Source organism: Mercenaria mercenaria, chromosome 19 (assembly GCF_021730395.1).
Source record: "Mercenaria mercenaria strain notata chromosome 19, MADL_Memer_1, whole genome shotgun sequence".
Classification (NCBI taxonomy): Eukaryota; Metazoa; Mollusca; class Bivalvia; order Venerida; family Veneridae; genus Mercenaria; species Mercenaria mercenaria.
This window is the reverse complement of record NC_069379.1, coordinates 6,480,333-6,500,117: the sequence shown is the minus strand read 5'-3', so window position 1 is coordinate 6,500,117 and position 19,785 is coordinate 6,480,333. Positions and strand designations below refer to the sequence as shown.

Genomic DNA, 19,785 nt, shown 5'->3' with positions numbered 1-19,785 from the left:
GTGCTGTTGTATACAACCAAGGTTTATAATTCACGGTCGAATTAGTTTCCGAAAATTAAGACACGTGAAATCAAAACCCTCCAGAAAATGTGAACATTGACACTGTGAATATATCTCGCTATACAGTATACTTATCGCTTTCGAAACCTAATTCCTGATAGAATCCATCGCCACGATGGTATGAGCGAAAGCAGTTTCCCTTTTAATGCTGAGCGTCAAACAAGAGTCCTACTGGTATAATTGTACACGTCTGTTGTATGACCGGGCAGAGAATCGAACCTATGATCTAACCCATTCGAAGCAGACACTTCGCCACTAGGCTGTCGAGGCGGTCAATAATTTAGAATAAAGGTATAAAACATTGTTAAAAGGTTTTAAATTATGTGAATCATTTTTCAGATAATGTAAACAAGGCATCGTGTAATTGTCCAGATTATGCCACCGGATTGTACTGCGAGAAAATGAAAGACACATGTCCAAATGTTACATGCTTCCAAAATGATTTATGCAATGCGACGGCCTACCGACTATCAGATAGCTGGCCATGTGCTCCATGTCCGAATGGAAGACGTCAAGTAATGACTCCAAAACAACAAACTTGTGAAGGTAGGTAAATCTGTTTCGTGTTTAAGAATAAATATGTATAAAATCGACAGCTTTGCGTCGTGATGCTCAGAGTCAATGACTTTTTTAAACAAACATTGATTCATTTTTTTTCTCATATTATTCCCAATCATACAAAATTACAAATTAATGAAAGTTCATAGGTGATATTGAACATGTAATGTTATTTAGTGAAGCCAATATAAGGATTTATTGACTTGGTGAAATGTGATAACGACCAAACCTAAACTTTGATTTATAAAATCCAGCAACTCAAAAGTTACTTGTAAAGAGTAAACAAATCAGGAAGTTTACAACGACGGTTAGTATAATACTATGACTGTATCGCTGTGGTAATTATTGTGAAGAGTTTTGATTGATACAATAGTTTTCATTAACTTGAACTCGTATTCATCTTCTTTAAAATAGCTTGACTATAGTAAAGACAATACTAACATTCAGGAGTAATCAACTTTAGATAAAATATGAGAAATGCCACAGAGGTATCTATTCAGCGTGCTGATATTTATCATAATTATAAATGTTAATGGATATTTTTCCTTAAAAATACCTTATTTGAATATATTATATATTAATTCCACTGAAATGGCATGAGAAACGATCAGCAGTTGACACACCTGACTTCACGGTTTTGCTATTTAACCCTGGTCTGTTCGACAAACTGCAGAGCGCCTTAGCTTAGGACAGAGCCTAAGATCAACAGTGTCAGTCGAATTTGGCATTTACGATTCTAAATTATTGTTATTAAAGCGACTAACCCACTCATTGTCTAACGTTTTCATCCCATAGATAGGAACCTGCATTTAATGCATTTGAAAAATAGTATTGGTGACTCCTTTGCGATCATGGCGTCCATTCAATAGATATGTAATAGAATTATGCTTAAGCCGGTGCTACAGTAGGGGGCGTGAGAGGTGTTGCACCTTTTATAACCGCTCATGAACAGACTCAACCAAACCGAGCCTGCTATAATTATTCTTTTTTGTTGCATTCTATGCTTCCAGGGGATCTTACAGATTTTATTATTGTATTGTTCTATTTTATTAAACTGTCAAATGCATATTAATTACATGGTCGGTGCACAGAATATTTTAATCATCGGTTGATTTTCGGTACATTCCGTACAGTGTACGGAAAGTAACCAGCAATTAAAATGGTATATATTTAAAGCGCGTATATAGATGTACGCAAGTCAGGATAGCTCAGTGGTCATTTTCAATAGCTTGAAACCAGGAGGTCGTAAGATCGAAACAGTTAAGTGTCTGTGTTTTTTCCCATAAATTTCAACAAACACTTTGTACATTTACATTTTTATCCAAATTGTACTCGTTTCAAGTTCTTCGCAGCCCTGCAATACCACAGTATCACAGTTTTCTCATCATTTATACTGTGACAATTGTCAGGAATGGAATTGCGTCGTGTTAAATCGTCGACAATGCTTTTATACTGCAAGTACCCCGTGAACAATAATAAAAAAAACTCCCTTAACCATAAGAGCGGGGTGTTTCAATTTAAATAAAGTTTGTGTTGTGTACAAAGAACAAACAAACAAACAAATTCTCTAGATTTATCTCAGGGCTATAACAATTTGTTTTCTATTTCAGATATTGACGAGTGTGATTCAGATTACACTGGTAAAGATAAATGTCAGCAAAATTGTTCTAATACTAATGGGTCGTTTACTTGTAGCTGTAGAAGTGGATACACATTAAATGCTGATAAACATACCTGTGATGGTAAGATAGATACAAACATTTTAGTAAGCTCCTGTAATTTTGTATGATTTCATAACAAAATTCGTCTATTTAGGCATAAAGTGTAAAGATGTAGTTTACAATTTGGTTAGACATAACCGTTTTTATGGTATTTCCTAACATAATAATAATAATAATAATACATTCGATAGACACAAGTGCAAAGGTAATAATCTTATTTTCTTTTATGCTTCTGAAGACATCTTAGTTATGAGTCAATTGCAGTTTTTTAAATGAAATATAGATGTCAAATGTGACGATCGCATTTTTCTTTAAACGTAAAATTTCTAGAATTGATTCACGTTTCTGACTTAAACCATCATTCAGTTATCAAGTTTCGTGACAGGGTCAATTCTGCAAGTAAATTGTGCGGCAGTCGTACTGTTAGTGCGGGTTTACCACTAACTAACGGCTATAAAATTTTATAATGGGAATGCATGCAAGGAACAACAGATAAAACATAGAAATCTCATTTTCAATAAGTCCTAATCTGTTGTCTTTTGTTTTGAAAACACATGATTACCGGGTAATTAGAATACACGCAATCTTGTTTTGATTTGCTAACAAGTAAGTAAATATAGTATATCATAGTGACCTGATGCTAGCTGATATAACAATCAAACATATATACATTGTATAAATAAATTTACTGATTATATATAAGCAGCCAGCCCAGTGGACCTATACGTCACCTTAATTATACAAGCTATACTTTTACTTGTAAACCTACTTCTTAATACAATAGCAATTAACATTTCCTTTCCAATACATCATGATCAAGAAATAGAACTGATTCTCTTTCTACATGTAATCGATACACAGGTAAAGACTGAAGGGGGTCCTGGGGCCGTATTCATAAAGCATCTTAAGTATAAGTTTTGACTTAAGTTGAAGATTTTACTTAAGTTTGTGGTGAGTTCAGCTTAAGTCTTAAGTTCTATTCATAAAACAGCTTATACTTTAGATACGTAAGAAATGACTTAAGTCAGAAAACAAAATAGCATCGTGAGTACGATTAAAGTGTTGTTTTTCAGATAAAAGCACTTTATACGTAATTGTGCATGTTGTATCTGTCTGAAATTAATGTTGTTTTTTTAATGTTTTCGTCCACAATAAAAGCCAAGAATTACTTATTAAGTTGTTTTATGAATAACACATATACTTAAGTAAAATAAATTTCTTAGTTAAGTAATACTTAAGTAAATTATCAATTTCTTATACTTATACTTAAGATGCTTTATGAATACGGCCCCAGGTGTACACAATGTTACTGAAACATTTAGACTGTTCTATTACTACTAAGATACTTGATTGGTGTAAAGATATGACATTAACATAGGAAAATAGTATAACCATTTTGAGTAACAAATGTGTTTTTACAATTGAAAGATACGCATATAACTAGAAGAAAAAACTATGGGGTTTCGGCCTTATATAATCACAGTGGGGAATCAAATGACTAAAATAATCTCTAAACTAAAACAAATTTATGAATAATATGGGATAATATTGAAGCAACTTTTGCTGTTAAGCTCAAATATAGCCTATTATATAGCAACATAGATGTATCCTAAAACTACATAGATTTCAGTTACAATCACCTTCTGATTATCTGGAACAATTCAAGAAACTGAGTCTTCTTATTTTCCTTAGTGTTTGTAATTGCATGATATTTATCATTATTATCAATTACATAATAATTTAACAATTTTCATTAGTCATATGTTAGGCTATGTATAAATTTCATATCTTATCATGGTAAGAAATTTATTCATGTTGTTCAAAATATAACTTTTGTTTAGAGGTTATTTTGATCATGTGATTCCCCACTGTGATAATGTACTTTCTCCTGAGATAAGATTTTGCAATAATGCAATTAGATTCTGGTCTATTGCCAATATGCAAAAGTTATTTTGTAGTAGGACGTTTTCAATTATGTTTAAACTATTATCGTTATAAAATTCACACTGCACATGAATATCTTCATCATTATTTAAAGAACAGACTACATAGTCTTAGTGACTTCAATTGCTGGCGCACATACTGTTACATACTACAGTTCTGGAAACAACTTCTTTCAACAGACTATCAAAAACCTACAACAAGTCTTTTCCTTTCTTTAAGGTTACGTTTTAGCTTGTTAGGTTGTCTAATAGTTGCAATTTTAACCTCGGGTTATTTTTCGGCATACGAAATAGTAAATGTGTGGAAAATGACGTGGGAGGTGTTCCGAAATCTATAGCTATACTGTATGTGTTATTTGATACTCGCTTTGTTAATTTGATACGCACACCTAGACGTTGTATATTATTCAAAGAAAAATGAAAAGTGATTTTGGTGAAAAAGATATGGGAGAATGTTCCCCTATCTATGGCTATAGTGTATGTGTCATTTAACACTCGAGTTGTTAGTTTGTTATGCCTACCACGACGTAGTATATTATTAAAAGAAAAAAAAACGAAAAGTGATTTTGTTTAACAGGATGTTGGGGGATGTTCCCCTATCGCTATACTATATGTGTCATTTGAAACTCGAGTTGTTAGTTTGTTATGCATACCACGACGTTGTATATTATTTTAAAAACATGAAAAAGAAGCTTGTTGAACAGGGCGTAGGGGAATGGTCTCCTATCTATGGCTATACTGTATTTGCCATTTGAAACTCGCCTTGTTAGTTTGTTATGCATACCACGACATTTTATATTATCAAAAAACATGAAATGGATTTTGTTGAACATGACGTGGGGGAATGTTCCTCTATCTATGGGTATATTGTGAATGCCATTTGAAACTCCGGGTTGTTTTAGTTTGTTATGCATACCACGACGTAGTATATTATTTAAAGAAAAATGAAAAGTGATCGTGTTGAAAAGGACGTGGGAGTTGTTCCACTATCTGTGGCTTTACTGAATATACCATTTGAAACTCCGAGTTGTTAGTTTGTTAGGCATACCACGGCGTTGTATATTATATAATGAAAAATGAAAAGTGATTTTGTTGAACAGGACGTGGTGGGATGTCCCCCTGTCTATGGCTATACTGTATGTGCCATTTGAAACTCGCGTTGTTAGTTTGTTATGCAAACCACGACGTTGTATATTATTTAAAAAATGAAAAGTGATTTTCTTGAATAGAACTTGGGGGAATGTGCCCCTATCTCCATACTGTATGTGCCATTTTAAACTCGTATCGTATTTTTATGCATGCCAAGTGGTTGTATATGATTTTAAACATTAATATGCTATCAATGACATTAAAGCATGCGTAGCCCCAGCATTTGTATATTTCAATAACTAGATTGAGATGATTTTTCATTGGACAGAACGTGGGGTGATGTTCCCCTGTCAATGGCTATACTTTTCATGCTATTTTTCCCACACATTGTTCCATTTTATAAAAAGTGCACATGGAGGGATGTTTCTCCATCTTGTCAATAAATCTGAGTAATTATTACAAGTATCTCTATATTTCAATACCCTCCCCCCCCCCTCGAGAAAAAGGACAGATTTCCTTTTTATACGCACGTATTATGGGAACGCCCCTGGCGGGCGGGCGGTCGGGCGCGCGGGCGGCGTCCACAGATTTTCCGGAGCATATCTTCTTCATGCATGGAGGGATTTTGATGAAACTTGGCACAATTGTTCACCATCATGAGGCGGAGTGTCTTGTGCAAGAATTGGATCCCTAGGTCTAAGGTCAAGGTCACACTTAGAGGTCAAAGGTCAAATTCAAGGATGACTTTGTCCGGAGCATATCTTCGTCATGCATGGAAGGATTTTGATGTAGCTTGGCACAATTGTTCACCATCATGAGGCGGAGTGTCATGCGCAAGAACCAGATCCCTACTTCTAAGGTCAATGTCACACTTAGAGGTCAAAGGATACAAGAATGAAAACTTTGTCCGGAGAATTTCTTCTTAATGCATGGACGAATTTTGATATAACTTGGCACAAATGTTCATCAACACAAGACGGAGTGTCATGCGCAAGAACCAGGTCCCTAGGTCTAAGGTCAAGGTCACACTTAGAGGTCAAAGGATACAAGAATGAAAACTTTGTCCGGAGAATTTCTTCTTAATGCATGGACGAATTTTGATATAACTTGGCACAAATGTTCATCAACACAAGACGGAGTGTCATGCGCAAGAACCAGGTCCCTAGGTCTAAGGTCAAGGTCACACTTAGAGGTCAAAGGATACAAGAATAAAAACTTTGTCCGGGGCATTTCTTCTTCATGCATGGAGGGATTTTGATGTAACTTGGCAAAAATGTTCACCACCACAAGTGTCGTGTGCAAGAACCAGGACCCTAGGTCTAAGGTCAAGGTCACACTTAGAGGCCAAAGGTCAGATGCAAGAATGATTTTGTCCGGAGCATTTCTGCTTCATGTATAGAGGGATTTTGATTTAACTTGGCACAATTGTACAGCATCAAGAGACGGTGTGTCATGCGCAGGTCCCTTCTTTAGAATTACTTCCTTTTGTTGTTACTGTAAATAGCTTATATTGTAATTTTTCCATAACTAGATGTAGGGAAAAAATCGAGATCACTTTTCTGTAGTACAACATGCATGTTACATCCAATTCTGAGGTGTATTTTGACCTATCTCTACCTAGTAAGATTTTTTGTGTGGACTTGGGGGGATTTTGGTTTTGTAAAGATTAACTTCCCTTAGTTGTAACTATAAATAACTTACATTGCAACTTTTTTATAACTGACCGTAGGGAAAAACCAAGACCACTTTTCTGTGGTACAACATAGATGTTACTTTCAAATTTTAGGTGTATTTTAAGGTATCTCTACCTGGTAAGGAGTTTTTATGTGGATTAAGAAAAACAAAAGAATTACAATAATTACTAAACAAAACATTGTAAACAACCACAAAATTAAAATTCCATTTGCAAATAGTGTGCTAGTGTAAAGAAATTTGCTGTGACGGGCGTATATTGTGACATTCTGGCACTCTTGTTTATTCTGGAAGGCCTTATTTGTCTCTTTTGTAAAAACTATTATCGATGTGAAAATGTAAGTTTAATAGTTAGTTACAAGTTTCAATTCATAGTTCAAGTATAGTGGATATCTAAGAACAAAACCGTCATGTTAAAGGCATCACTAAAAACAAAGATCTACTCTTTTGCTAGTAATTGTCGATTCGTTTACACGAATCAACAGTTAATTTACAAATGTTTTGTTATCAAATGTCATATACGCCGCACTCAGGAATAAAACTAGCAAAACCCGATTCTTAATTTTTTTGGGTTAACCTACCGCGCTTCGGGGCTGTTACTTAATTCATTAATATAGCAGACTAACTTTGCATGTGCAAGTATTACAGTTGTTAATTATCTTTAAAAATAAATTTAAAAAATCACAAATGAAGTGTATAAGTGACTCTGTAGTGTAACTAATGACATTTCACTTTTTCAGCGCAGTCGTATTACCTCGTTTCCATGACCTTCAATGACCTATGCCACGTGGCTAAATACGTAAATCGGGGCCTCAGTGGCCGCATGTAAAATGTCGCTTACTTTAGATCATTCGCGCCTCTCAGCAATGTAGGTTCGAGTCCCGCTTAGGGCGTATAATTTTTTGTGTAAGGGTGCCATCTGTGCAGTATTTCATCACGGGCGGGCACCTGGGTAGAACCACTGACCTTCCGTAAATATCTCTATTACTATCAAATTTATCGACTTGAAATTTAAAATACTTATTTACCATCAGATTCTACACCAGGAAAAACAATTCCCATAAATCTGGTTTGAATTTTAACAGAGTTATGCCTCTTTTTAACTTGTATTTTCCTATTTCAAGTTGTGGATAAAATCAAACATCTCTGTTACTATTAAAGCTTTTGACATGAAACTTGAAATAGTTATTTACTATCGAAGTATAAACAAGGAGAAACAATCCCCATAACTCTGATCTGTATTTAGGCAGAGTTATGCACCTGTTTAACTTAATTTTTTTTCTTTAGAATTTTTGATAAAGTCAAATATCTCTGTTATTTTAAAAGCTTTTGACTTGAAACTGAAAATATTAATTATCAAAGTTTACACCAGGACAAACAATCCCCAATACTCTGATTTTAATTATGACAGAATTATGTCCCTCTTTAACTTAGAATTTGTTTTGTTAATAGCAAAGCTCTAATTCATGGTCTTGCACCGAGAACAGTCGAGTGCGCTGTCTTACGGACAGCTTTTGCTTTGTCTTGTGAACAAGATAGAGACCCCATTTTGCAACATGCTTCAGTTAAACTTGCACACAACTTGTATAATATCTCGGTTTCTTTCGAAAAATAGCCAGATCGCGTCATAGGTTCCAGAATTATGGGTCCTTGAAGGGCCCAAATTTGCTATTTTTGGCTAGTTAACATGATACAGAGACCACATTTTGCAATCAATTTAGTTCTACTTTGCATACAACTTGTATTTGCATAAAATTTCATTTTCTTTCTCTAATTGGCCAGACCCAGTCACAAGTTCCAGAGTTATGGCCCCTTAAATGGGCCAATTTTAATTTTGTTATTTTAGCTGGTGAACACAATAGAGACCATATATCTAATAAATTTTAATCAAACTTGCAAGCGACTTATATAAGAATAATACTAGTATCTTGGATCCTTTTGAAAACTGGCCAGTTCCCATCATGGGGTCTTGGGTTATTGTCCCTTAAGGGAGAAGAATTTGCTGTTTTTCGTTACAGCCATAAAATTGTTAAGACATTTGTTGGTTTGATTTGGTACAAACTTGCAAAATATATTTCACAACAAGAACGTGGATTTCATGATAAACACTTCATATACAATCGGATGTTCTGGACTTAAGGCCCCTGATTGGCCATTATTACAGCCAAAATTTTGTTAATTTTTATATTGTCAGCATGACAGAAGTGAGACTTTACATTCGATTTTAATCACACACATAGCCAGGTGATCCAGTCTGACAATTTCTAACTTTCTTTGCTACCTGCAAGTTAACAGCTGTGGGAAACCTGTTTCCTGACAGCAGCACCACCAATATAACACCCCAAATATGCGGATGTTTAAAAAGAAACGATAATTTGTGAAAGCAGTAGTCCATGGCTAATAATAGAAACGAAAACGGCAGATCTTAATCATGTACTTTCCAAGGTTAATACTTTCAGGAAGTGAATTCCATTCTTTGATTCCATTAAAATAAAAAAGTTTGTTTAGTTAAAGAGTTACAATGAGGTAAAATAATGTTATAACCACTAGAGCGAATATTAGCCTCATTACAAAAAATGAAATTTTCTCCCAAGATATACAGGACCATTCCTATAATAACTTTTATGCCTATGGTTCAGTCTCAATTGTCTAACTCTATGCCCTACGTTCAGAAAGTTAACATCCTGGAACTATGAAAAGTAATGGGAGTTATAGAGCTATAGCCTTTAAGGAACCTTATTACTTTGTTTTGTGTTATTTGCAGCTTCTTTTTTCAGGTTCTTATTCAGACCTTCAACCAAGATAAAAAAGAATAATTAAAGTGGCATTGAATAAGAGCAGAGTATAACAATTTTTTAGTATTAAAATAAAACAGTTACTGTACCTATATAAAAATGTAAGTTTAAAATTAACTTTTGATATTATTAACCATTGTATCACCAGACAGGAAATTATCAATATGGAGACCTAGATACTTGACCAACAGTGTGCTCTTAATCATATGACCATCATCGAGATGGAAAATTCATCGTGTTTACATAACATTGCCTTTGGTCCAAAAAGCATACATTCTGTCTTCCCCAGATGCAAAGATAGCTTATTATCAACCAGCCAATCAGAACACTTTTATAAGACAATACCGAGCTTTTGTGAGATGCAGTCGGAGTCTTTATGAGTAAAAAGAATTGTACTATTGTCGGCATAATGTATAAATTTACAATAATTATCAATACTGGCGACCATGTCGTTCACATAGCAAAGAAAGAGCAGACATCCTAAAATAATTCCTTTGGGCACGCACAGGTGAACGTATTAGGGTTAGAATGAGTTTTACCTGTGTTGACAATTTTGCTTCTTAAGGATAAATATGACATAACCACGGGACAGATTTCACACCCATAAGACCAATTTACCACAACGTATGTCACGATCTACTACGTCGAAAGCTTTCTGAAGATCAAGCATTACCATACCTGTAAACAAACCTTAGAGGTTTTTGATTTAATGAAATCTAAAAGGTATATTAAACATATATCTGTGGAATGTGATTTCCTGAACCCCGACTGATGTTCATATAACAAATTGTTCTTAGCTAAAAAGATTCTAGCTGTACATAGACAGCTTTTTCTGGGATCTTTAATGATACACTTAAAATGCTGACTAGTCTATAGTTACCAACTTCTAAAAAACTACTCTTTTTATGTAATGGTTTAACCTAGCAAGTTTTATTTTCCCCGGGGACTAGTCCTGGCTTCCAAAACGCTAAATCCCGCTTTTTCATATTTTGTTTTATTTATATTTGCGTTAAATCCATCTATCTCTCTATTCTATCCATACTGCCACGCCCTTTTCCCCGAGTATTACGTGCAGGTGCGCGTCTGTGCGATAAATGTAAAAGAAGAAATGTACAGGAGGGTAAAAGCAATACTAATGTATTTGTGAAGTGTGGAAAAATCAAGACGGCAGTGTTATTAAAAAAGAGGAGTATAAACAGTTAAAAGAGATTAATATCAGCATTCTTCACTTTATATCGTGTAAGAACACTTGGTCACTCCTTGCACAACTTCGGCCGGAAGAGAGTTCCATAGGACAACAGTAGCTGTGAAGAAGAAGAATTTGTAATGATTGCAGGGCGTTATGATCTGCTTGTAAGATATGGGTTGCATATGTCTTGTGAAGCGGGTAGGGGGTAAAACATAAGGTGGCATGGGCATTGCAACCAGTCCATTTAAAATTTTGTAGAACATTAATGACCTGGCATCAGTTCTTCTGTGTTCAAGTGAAGACCATCCCAGTTTAATCAACATTTGTGAGACACTGCTGTATGTGGAGTAGTCGTTTGAAACCCATCGTACGGCCCTGCGCTGAACCATTTCAATTTTATGGATGTTTTGTTTGGACTCCAAACAGAGCTGGAGTATTCAAGTTTGGGTCTGACTAGGGTTTTGTAGGCAAACTCTTTTACTTTTGGGTTATTAGTGGGGATGTTCCTTTTCAGGAAGTTGAGGGTTTTACTTGATTTGGAGGTGACCTGGTTAACATGTTTGTTTCAGTTAAGGTCTGAGGAGATAGTGACACCAAGATATTTGGTATCACTCACCATTTCGAGCATTTGGCCATGGAGTGAGTATTTGGACCTAAATGAGTTTTTGACCTAGTGATATTATTCACTGTGCATTTCGATGTGTTAAACTCCATGTCCCATTTGTTTTCCCAGACCTGTAACCTGTGAAGTTATTTTTGGAGGATACTTTCGTGGGAAGAGTTTTGGACAGTGATGTAAACATCAGTATCGTCAGCGTATAACCGGACCTGTGAAACTAGGTTTTCGGGCAGGTCGTTTATATAGAGTAAAAAAAGAAGAGGACCTAAAACAAGAACCTTGGGGCAACACAGATATAACTGGGACTTAATCTTAAGTCTCTCCATCAACTAAGACTGACCAGCAAATAAACCGGGAGCGCTGAAGTATCTTAAGCTAATCCGGGATCGTACTGTCAGAAATAGATCAGTTAACAATAAAAGTATTAGGAAATTTTAAAAAAAATCAGCCCCATCGATCTTATTGCGGGTAACAAATAAAGCGACCCCCACCCTATCCCCGCATGATAATCAAAGCTCCGCAAAAGACTAATGTGTCGTAAAAGAGATACGACCTCTGGGAAAATATATATTACCTCCCTTGTATAAAATTACACCATTTGTAACTGACAAAGAAAATCTAAAATTATGTAAGCTAACTCTTATTTTTTGCTATTTTCATCAAATGAAATGACAAGCAAATTTGTTCTAAAACAAACATTTGTTAGGTCTTCACTGAGTGCTCAAAATAATTCGACGTTCAGATTGTTTTATGCCCTCGGGTAACCTCAAATTAGCTCTTTCAATGAGATTTTATAAAAATACATTTCCTATTTTACAAAATATTACTTAATTTCTTAAGGCAATATCTTTCGAAAAATGTTAAATCTTAGTTGAATTTATTGCAAAAAAAGATTATGTTCCATAAAAATGTTTCTGCTACTTTTTCTCTCTTGATGCAAGAAAAAAAGTAAACAAAAGGGAGACCACTACATCCAGCAAGGGTATAAGTTCCAGAATGCACAAATAACAATGTTTTAGTTACTTCCCCTTTAGTGGCGATAATAACAGGAAGTGAATAATTGCTTCTCCTTAAGAATTTCATAACTTCCGTGGCATTATATGATTGAAAGTTTTGGAGGCATATCGATCGCTTGTAAATACGATAATGATTTCATTTCTGCCTGCAAAAATAGCATGCTTGCAAGGTACATCATCTGTAGAAATTGCTTAGAGCGCAAATGACTACAAATTATTCTGCGCAGTGAATTTCCAACTCTGTGAGCGCATTTGGCATATATACTCCAGCTAACCCGAGCACCCTGGGTATAACTCGAGTATAACTCGTGTAACCCGGGCGATGGTAGTTGTGTCACCCAAATTCTACCCACCTTCTGAAGCTGGGAAAGGCGGGTGATCGTATCCGAATGCACTTTAAACATGGCGTTGTTGGTAACTGGTAAAGTTTTGTGTGCAATTACTATCAAGGCTTTATCTCAATAACGGTTAACCGCAGATGATATTGAATTTAAACTTCAAACAAGTCTTTCAGCTCATCAGACTTACCAAAATAACCAGGTTAGATATCTCTTGATCGAATCTAATGTAAATTATGGGTCTCATTTATAGACATATTGTTTTGAAATCTAATTTTACTTTTTAAGATCATTCACTAACCGCAGATGATCAAGTCCCACTATTCTAATATGTATTTTGAGAAAATTATGCCACTTTTGGACTTACAAATGCAGTTATAAGTTTTACATGCAAGTTGGTATATCCAAACTAATGCATATGTTTGGTTAAAACTTCATACATTTCTTCGGATCTGTAACTTAAGGTCATACCAACATATCACAAGCTGTATAACTCTTACTTGAGTCAGAACCTTTTTTAGGGTTAAAAATTTGCATGCAAGTTATATTGTTTTGAAACTAATGCAGATACTGGGTTGAAACTTCACACGTGTCTTCCATGTTGTAAAGGACATAGCATCAATTCCATCATTCTTTATTGAACTTTTGCCAGGTTATGCCCCGCTGTTTAAACTTAGAAAAAGCTGGTTAAAGTTTTGAATGCAAGTTACTATCTCGGAAACTAATGCAGATATTGGATTTAAACTTCCATACATGTCTCCAGTGTTGTAAAGGAAGGTCAAAGCATAAATTCCCATAACCGTAATTTTGGACAAGTTATATCCCCTTTCTTGTGCATAGATATTGTTTGGTTTGCAATATAGGGTTGTAAAGCAAAGTAAAAACATCTAACATTTGCTTTAATCTTGGCAAATTTATGTCCCTTTTTTGTAGTCAAGTTGCTCTTGCCAAAACTAAGGGCGGTACTCGGTTGAAAACTTCTTATATTCAGAGTTTTAAAGCCAGATCATAAAATCAAGTCAAATAATCCTTGAATCATTATTTCAATTCTGGAACCGAAAACCATTTATATTGACAATTGCCTTCCAATAGTGGAGCGTGCTGTCATTGTTCTTTTAAAACGTTTTACTTTCTTCTAAATGAAGAGTAACTTTGAAATGCTCTTTTGGTATTCATGCCCCCCTTTGTAAATACTGCTGAATAGGACAGAAGTTGAGAAATCTGATTCTTACAGCAATAAGCATATTTCGAGGGTTCTCGATCTGATTCTTAAAGCGTCTAAGTTTTCTTTCTAGGTTCACAAGGGGCAACTTTGACAAAAAATATAAAGATATATATAATATAAAAATATGGGCTCAAGAACATATAATTGATGATAACGACAAACAGTCCACAAGAAGCCATACATTGATGTTGCAGTTATAAGTAAAAAATTCAACCTGTCTACTTGTAGACAAACCATTTTCACAGACACATATGGTACTGTTGTTTTGTTATCTCCGTAGTTGATGTACTATACTGCCAGTCCAATGGTCATGGGTTAGATCCGGTTAGAGAAGAAATTCCTTCCATGGCCATTTGCAGTCTACCTCAGTTCATGCGAATGTAGAGTTGTCAGTTCCTTATAAAAGTGCACTTAGGTTGCTAAGCTTGCCAGGGAGAGTGAACATTTGTTACCATTAGTGACTGTCAGTCATATGTTGCAATAAGGTTGTTGGAAATGATGTTGAACCCAAATGAACAAAGTCAAGAACTGATACTTGGTCTTTTAAAAGTCAAACTAGCATTTAGCGCATTTCATGGCTGTACTACGTACAAAGTTTGAAAAAAATCGTACTATTTGTTATTTGCTATTTGTGAGTATGTTGAATTCCGTTTTGTCATTTTAAACAATGACATTTTCATTCAAAAATAGAAATTCATTAGCATAGGGGAATAGGGACCTCAGAGTTGAGCTTATTCATTTTCGTAACATATTTCTTCAGTGGACATGGCTAAGTGATAGATCAACGTCCCTGGCTAAAGGTTGCGGATTGGATCACCTGTCAGGATATACAAACGTAGTTGAAAATGGAAAATGTATAAGCAACTGTCCTTGGCATTCAGCTAAAATGTGGAAAGTGGATCTCTCACCGTGACCTGCGTGGCAATGGTTACCGTCCTGAGTGATTATTATGCCAAGTGTCATATACATGGGTCTTGGCAAACAGTGAAGACTAAGTTGAACTCTACTAAACAGATCATGTGATCGGGGTCTCAGCTGTTTTCTTAAATAAATTTCAGTCACAACAATGAAAAAAAAGATACCAAACACCCTTTTAATTTGAAATGGTCCGGTGAAGTAGAGTCACGTTAAGACATAAGAGAATTAATATAAGTTGTAGCTCTAGCTTCAGAAAGGAATTAAAGTATACATTAACATCAAACATGTCAAATAGAAATTTCTAGTCTATTAAACATTATGGGCTGAACATTTTTTCCAAGTGTCACTTGATCCCAGAATCTGAAAAGTCGATTGATAATAGTCCAGGCTGATTTTTCACTCTGACAGAAGTCGTTCCAATTCATCTCTAACAACGACACCAGACTGTCTGTCCTCATTATTGTCATCAAAACTTATATTAGGTTCTTCATAAAAATAATTTATTTTAATGTCAATGAAAATGCAAACATTATTTAAGATACAAGCAGTGACAATGCAATCAACTAACAGCACTATACCGCATACATATGACATACACATGCAAATCGTATACCGCATACATAAAACATATAGATGCAAATCGACAATGCATTCAACTAACAGCACTATACCGCATACATAAAACATATACATGCAAATCGACAATGCAATCAGCTAACAGCACTATACCGCATACATAAAACATGTACAATGCAGTCAGCTAACAGCACTATACCGCATACATTAAACATATACATGCAAATCGACAGTGCAGTCAACTAACAGCACTATACCGCATACATTAAACATATACATGCAAATCGACAATGCAGTCAACTAACAGCACTATACCGCATACATTAAACATGTACATGCAAATCGACAATGCAGTCAACTAACAGCACTATACCGCATACATAAAACATGTACATGCAAATCGACAATGCAGTCAGCTACAATGCAGTCAGCTAACAGCACTATACCGCATACATAAAACATGTACATGCAAATCGACAATGCAGTCAACTAACAGCACTATACCGCATACATTAAACATATATATGCAAATCGACAATGCAGTCAACTAACAGCACTATACCGCATACATTAAACATATACATGCAAATCGACAATGCAGTCAACTAACAGCACTATACCGCATACATTAAACATATACATGCAAATCGACAATGCAGTCAACTAACAGCACTATACCGCATACATTAAACATATACATGCAAATCGACAATGCAGTCAACTAACAGCACTATACCGCATACATAAAACATATACATGCAAATCGACAATGCAGTCAGCTAACAGCACTATACCGCATACATTAAAACATATACATGCAAATCGACAATGCAATCAACTAACAGCACTATACCGCATACATTAAACATATACATGCAAATCGACAATGCAATCAACTAACAGCACTATACCGCATACATTAAACATATACATGCATTGCAAATCGACAATGCAATCAACTAACAGCACTATACCGCATACATTAAACATATACATGCAAATCGACAATGCAATCAACTAACAGCACTATACCGCATACATTAAACATATACATGCAAATCGACAATGCATTCAACTTACAGCACTATACCGCATACATAAAACATATACATGCAAATCGACAATGCAATCAGCTAACAGCGCTATACCGACAATGCAGTCAACTAACAGCACTATACCGCATACATAAAACATATACATACAAATCGACAATGCAGTCAACTAACAGCACTATACCGCATACATAAAACATATACATGCAAACCACTAATTCAACACAGTTTCTGATAGAGGAATACTGTCTCGTCCCATCAGATGTTTATTTTGGAAAATGAAGTCATAATGTTATGCGTCAAAAGTAGCAGCCATTCTTTATTACTGTTACAGCTCAGAAGTTTTTGAACTGTTAGCATGTATGTAACGTTCTCCATCATTTTCAATTACTCGATAAAGCGTTCGGACTACAATTATTGTTACTCGTGTCACTCGGGTGATCTAGTCGTAGTTACACGGGTTTGTATGCCGAATGCGTCCTGTGTATGTATAAGTTAATCAAGACAGTTGTGCTATGCCACATTTCATTTTAACCTGATTTAAAGTAAAATAGTTGAGCAAATTTGAAAGCGCTATTTCTCAGTGCGTACTAGATATCAAATCAACCTGACATGAACATGATGTTGTGATTGCCTAGTCATATTAGAATTTAACTTTATTTCAAAATGAATTCAAAACTTATTTCAAGTTTAAGAACTTTTTTATTTGAAATAATCATTTTTGGTCTCAGTTATTACATTTGTAATGTAAACAGTTCACCAAGTTTAATCAATAACATAATGCTTCTTTAAGAAAAATGCAACATTTATACATAATATTCTTAATTAATTATGTTGTTTTTCAGAGGAACGTCATGCTATGAGGAATTGAAATAGTTAAATTTTGTATCTTCATTGTTACCAAGTTACACCAGATAACGACAAACAACAGTCCAAATGAGTCAGAGGGAAAGTCAACTTTTACCCTGCTAAATTTCTAAAATCGTCTGGTCCATCGTTCAGTTTGGGCAATACCATTTTTTCATTTGAAGGGGTGATCACAGAATATTCACTCACTTAATAGCGGACAGCGCAGACCATGAACTTAAGAGTTTACTCATAAATATAGTCACATACGGACATATAGATTAACTCTTGCAAATTCTTTTCTGTATCCGGTATCTTGACTGCAGAAAATAATTATTCGTGGAATAAACTCATAGATATAGCCACGTTTCTAGACACGTAATTTTTATCTTTTGAAAAATATCGTTGTTATTTATATGTGCTTTTGTGATTGCTGTAAATAACTGATGGAGGAAAAAAATTAAGAAAAACAAAAGACTGCTAATCCTCGTGTGACTAAATGTAATCCTATAGTGCTGCCGCACGTGTGCGAAATATGCAAAACTTCCTTTTTCAAACAAAGGAATGTTAATGAAACACAAAATTGTTCATGGGAAGATTACAAAACCTCTTGTGCTGCCGCACGTGTGCGAAGTATGCAAAACTTCTTTTTCAAACAAAGAAATGTTAGCGATGCACAGGAGTGTTCATGTTAAGGTTGACAAACCTTCATATCAGTGTAAGATATGCAAGAGGTCTTTTGGACAAATGGGTCATTTAAAAGCTCATATGGATATTCACATTAAACGTCCTTTTTTGTGTGAAGTGTGCTTGAAATCATTTGCTAAAGAAGAGCAATTAACTCGGCATAAACTTATCCATAGTGAAATACCTCAGAAATATAAAAAGTCTTACAAGTGTGAAAAATGCATGAAAGTGTTTAAGGCATTAAAAACTTTAACTGAACATATGCGCACTCACACTGGTGAGGGTATCCATGAGTGTAAAATATGTACAAAATTGTTCACAACTGCAGGAGGTTTAAAAGAACATATGCGTGTCCATACTGGAGAACGCCCTTTCATATGTGATATATGTGGTAAACGGTTTAAGTCATCTGGAAATTTACGGGAGCACCGGCGCATTCATACGTGTGGAATTTGCAGTATGACTTTTGCATCTGTAGCAGAGCTAAGAAGTCACTGGCGCACACATTCAGTTGTGCGTCCGTTTGAGTGCGACGTATGCAGGAAATCTTTCAAAAATAAAAGATATTTAGAGTTTCATCGGGAACTTCATTCTGCAGAGAATTTATACAATTGTGAAAAATGTGAAAAATCTTTTTTGACCTTGCATCTGTTTAAAAAACATGAGCGCAAACATTCTAATGGGCTTTCACATTCTACTAGACATCTGTACCTGTGTGAAAAATGTGGGATAACATTCCAAGTGTCCGCAGATTTACATAATCACATGCACGTTCATTCAGGTATTCGACCATACGGATGTGACATTTGTGGAAAGTCTTTCAAGTATGCTGCAAGCTTAAAGGGGCATAAACAGCAAAAACACAATGTTGATCGCTTGCATGAGTGTGATATATGTGGTACATCATTCAAAACGGAGAGATATCTACGGGATCACAAACGGTACCATACAGGTGTTCGAGCTTACGGATGTGACATATGCACAAAACGTTATGTAACTTCATCAGATCTAAAGAAACACAAACGTATTCATGCAAATGAATGTAACATTTGCAAAAAATCTTTCAGAGAGGTTAATACTCTAAAACGCCACATGCGTTTTCATTCTACAGAACGTTCCTATCACTGTGACATATGTAATCTATCATTTAGAGTTGCAGCGTTTCTACTGAAGCACAAGCGCATTCATTCAGATGTACGACGTTACGAATGTGACATTTGCAAAAAACGCTTCCATTTTTGATATGCTTTAACGAAACATAAGCGTTGCCATAGTGATGAGAGATTATACAGTTGTCAACTATGCCAAAAAGAGTTCAAAGAAAAAAGTTTGTTAAAACTACATAAAGATAAAAAACACTTAAGGAAAGAATAAATACGTGGCAGATAATGCGCAAAGTCTTCTATGAAAGTCAGTGTCTCTGGATTCATTCTGGCGAGATATGCTCTTGATTTGTCCGCA

The 19,785-nt window shown here is 35.2% G+C and overlaps 2 protein-coding genes across 2 annotated transcripts in view; both read left to right on the top strand.

The window, feature by feature from the left end:
- Window positions 1-17,662, top strand: part of LOC128551289 (mucin-like protein) — a 27,113-nt gene extending 9,451 nt beyond the window's left edge. The window contains exons 6-8 of the mRNA XM_053532076.1: window positions 400-606; window positions 2,229-2,360; window positions 17,637-17,662. Of these exons, the coding sequence (XP_053388051.1) occupies window positions 400-606; window positions 2,229-2,360; window positions 17,637-17,662 (365 nt within the window). The remainder of the gene's footprint in view (window positions 1-399; window positions 607-2,228; window positions 2,361-17,636) is intronic.
- Window positions 12,278-19,785, top strand: LOC128551121 (zinc finger protein 43-like). Its single transcript, XM_053531557.1, has 2 exons — window positions 12,278-12,294; window positions 17,637-19,785. Exon 2 carries the CDS (start codon window positions 18,202-18,204, stop codon window positions 19,564-19,566), a length of 1,365 nt encoding a protein of 454 aa, XP_053387532.1. The 5' UTR covers window positions 12,278-12,294; window positions 17,637-18,201; the 3' UTR covers window positions 19,567-19,785.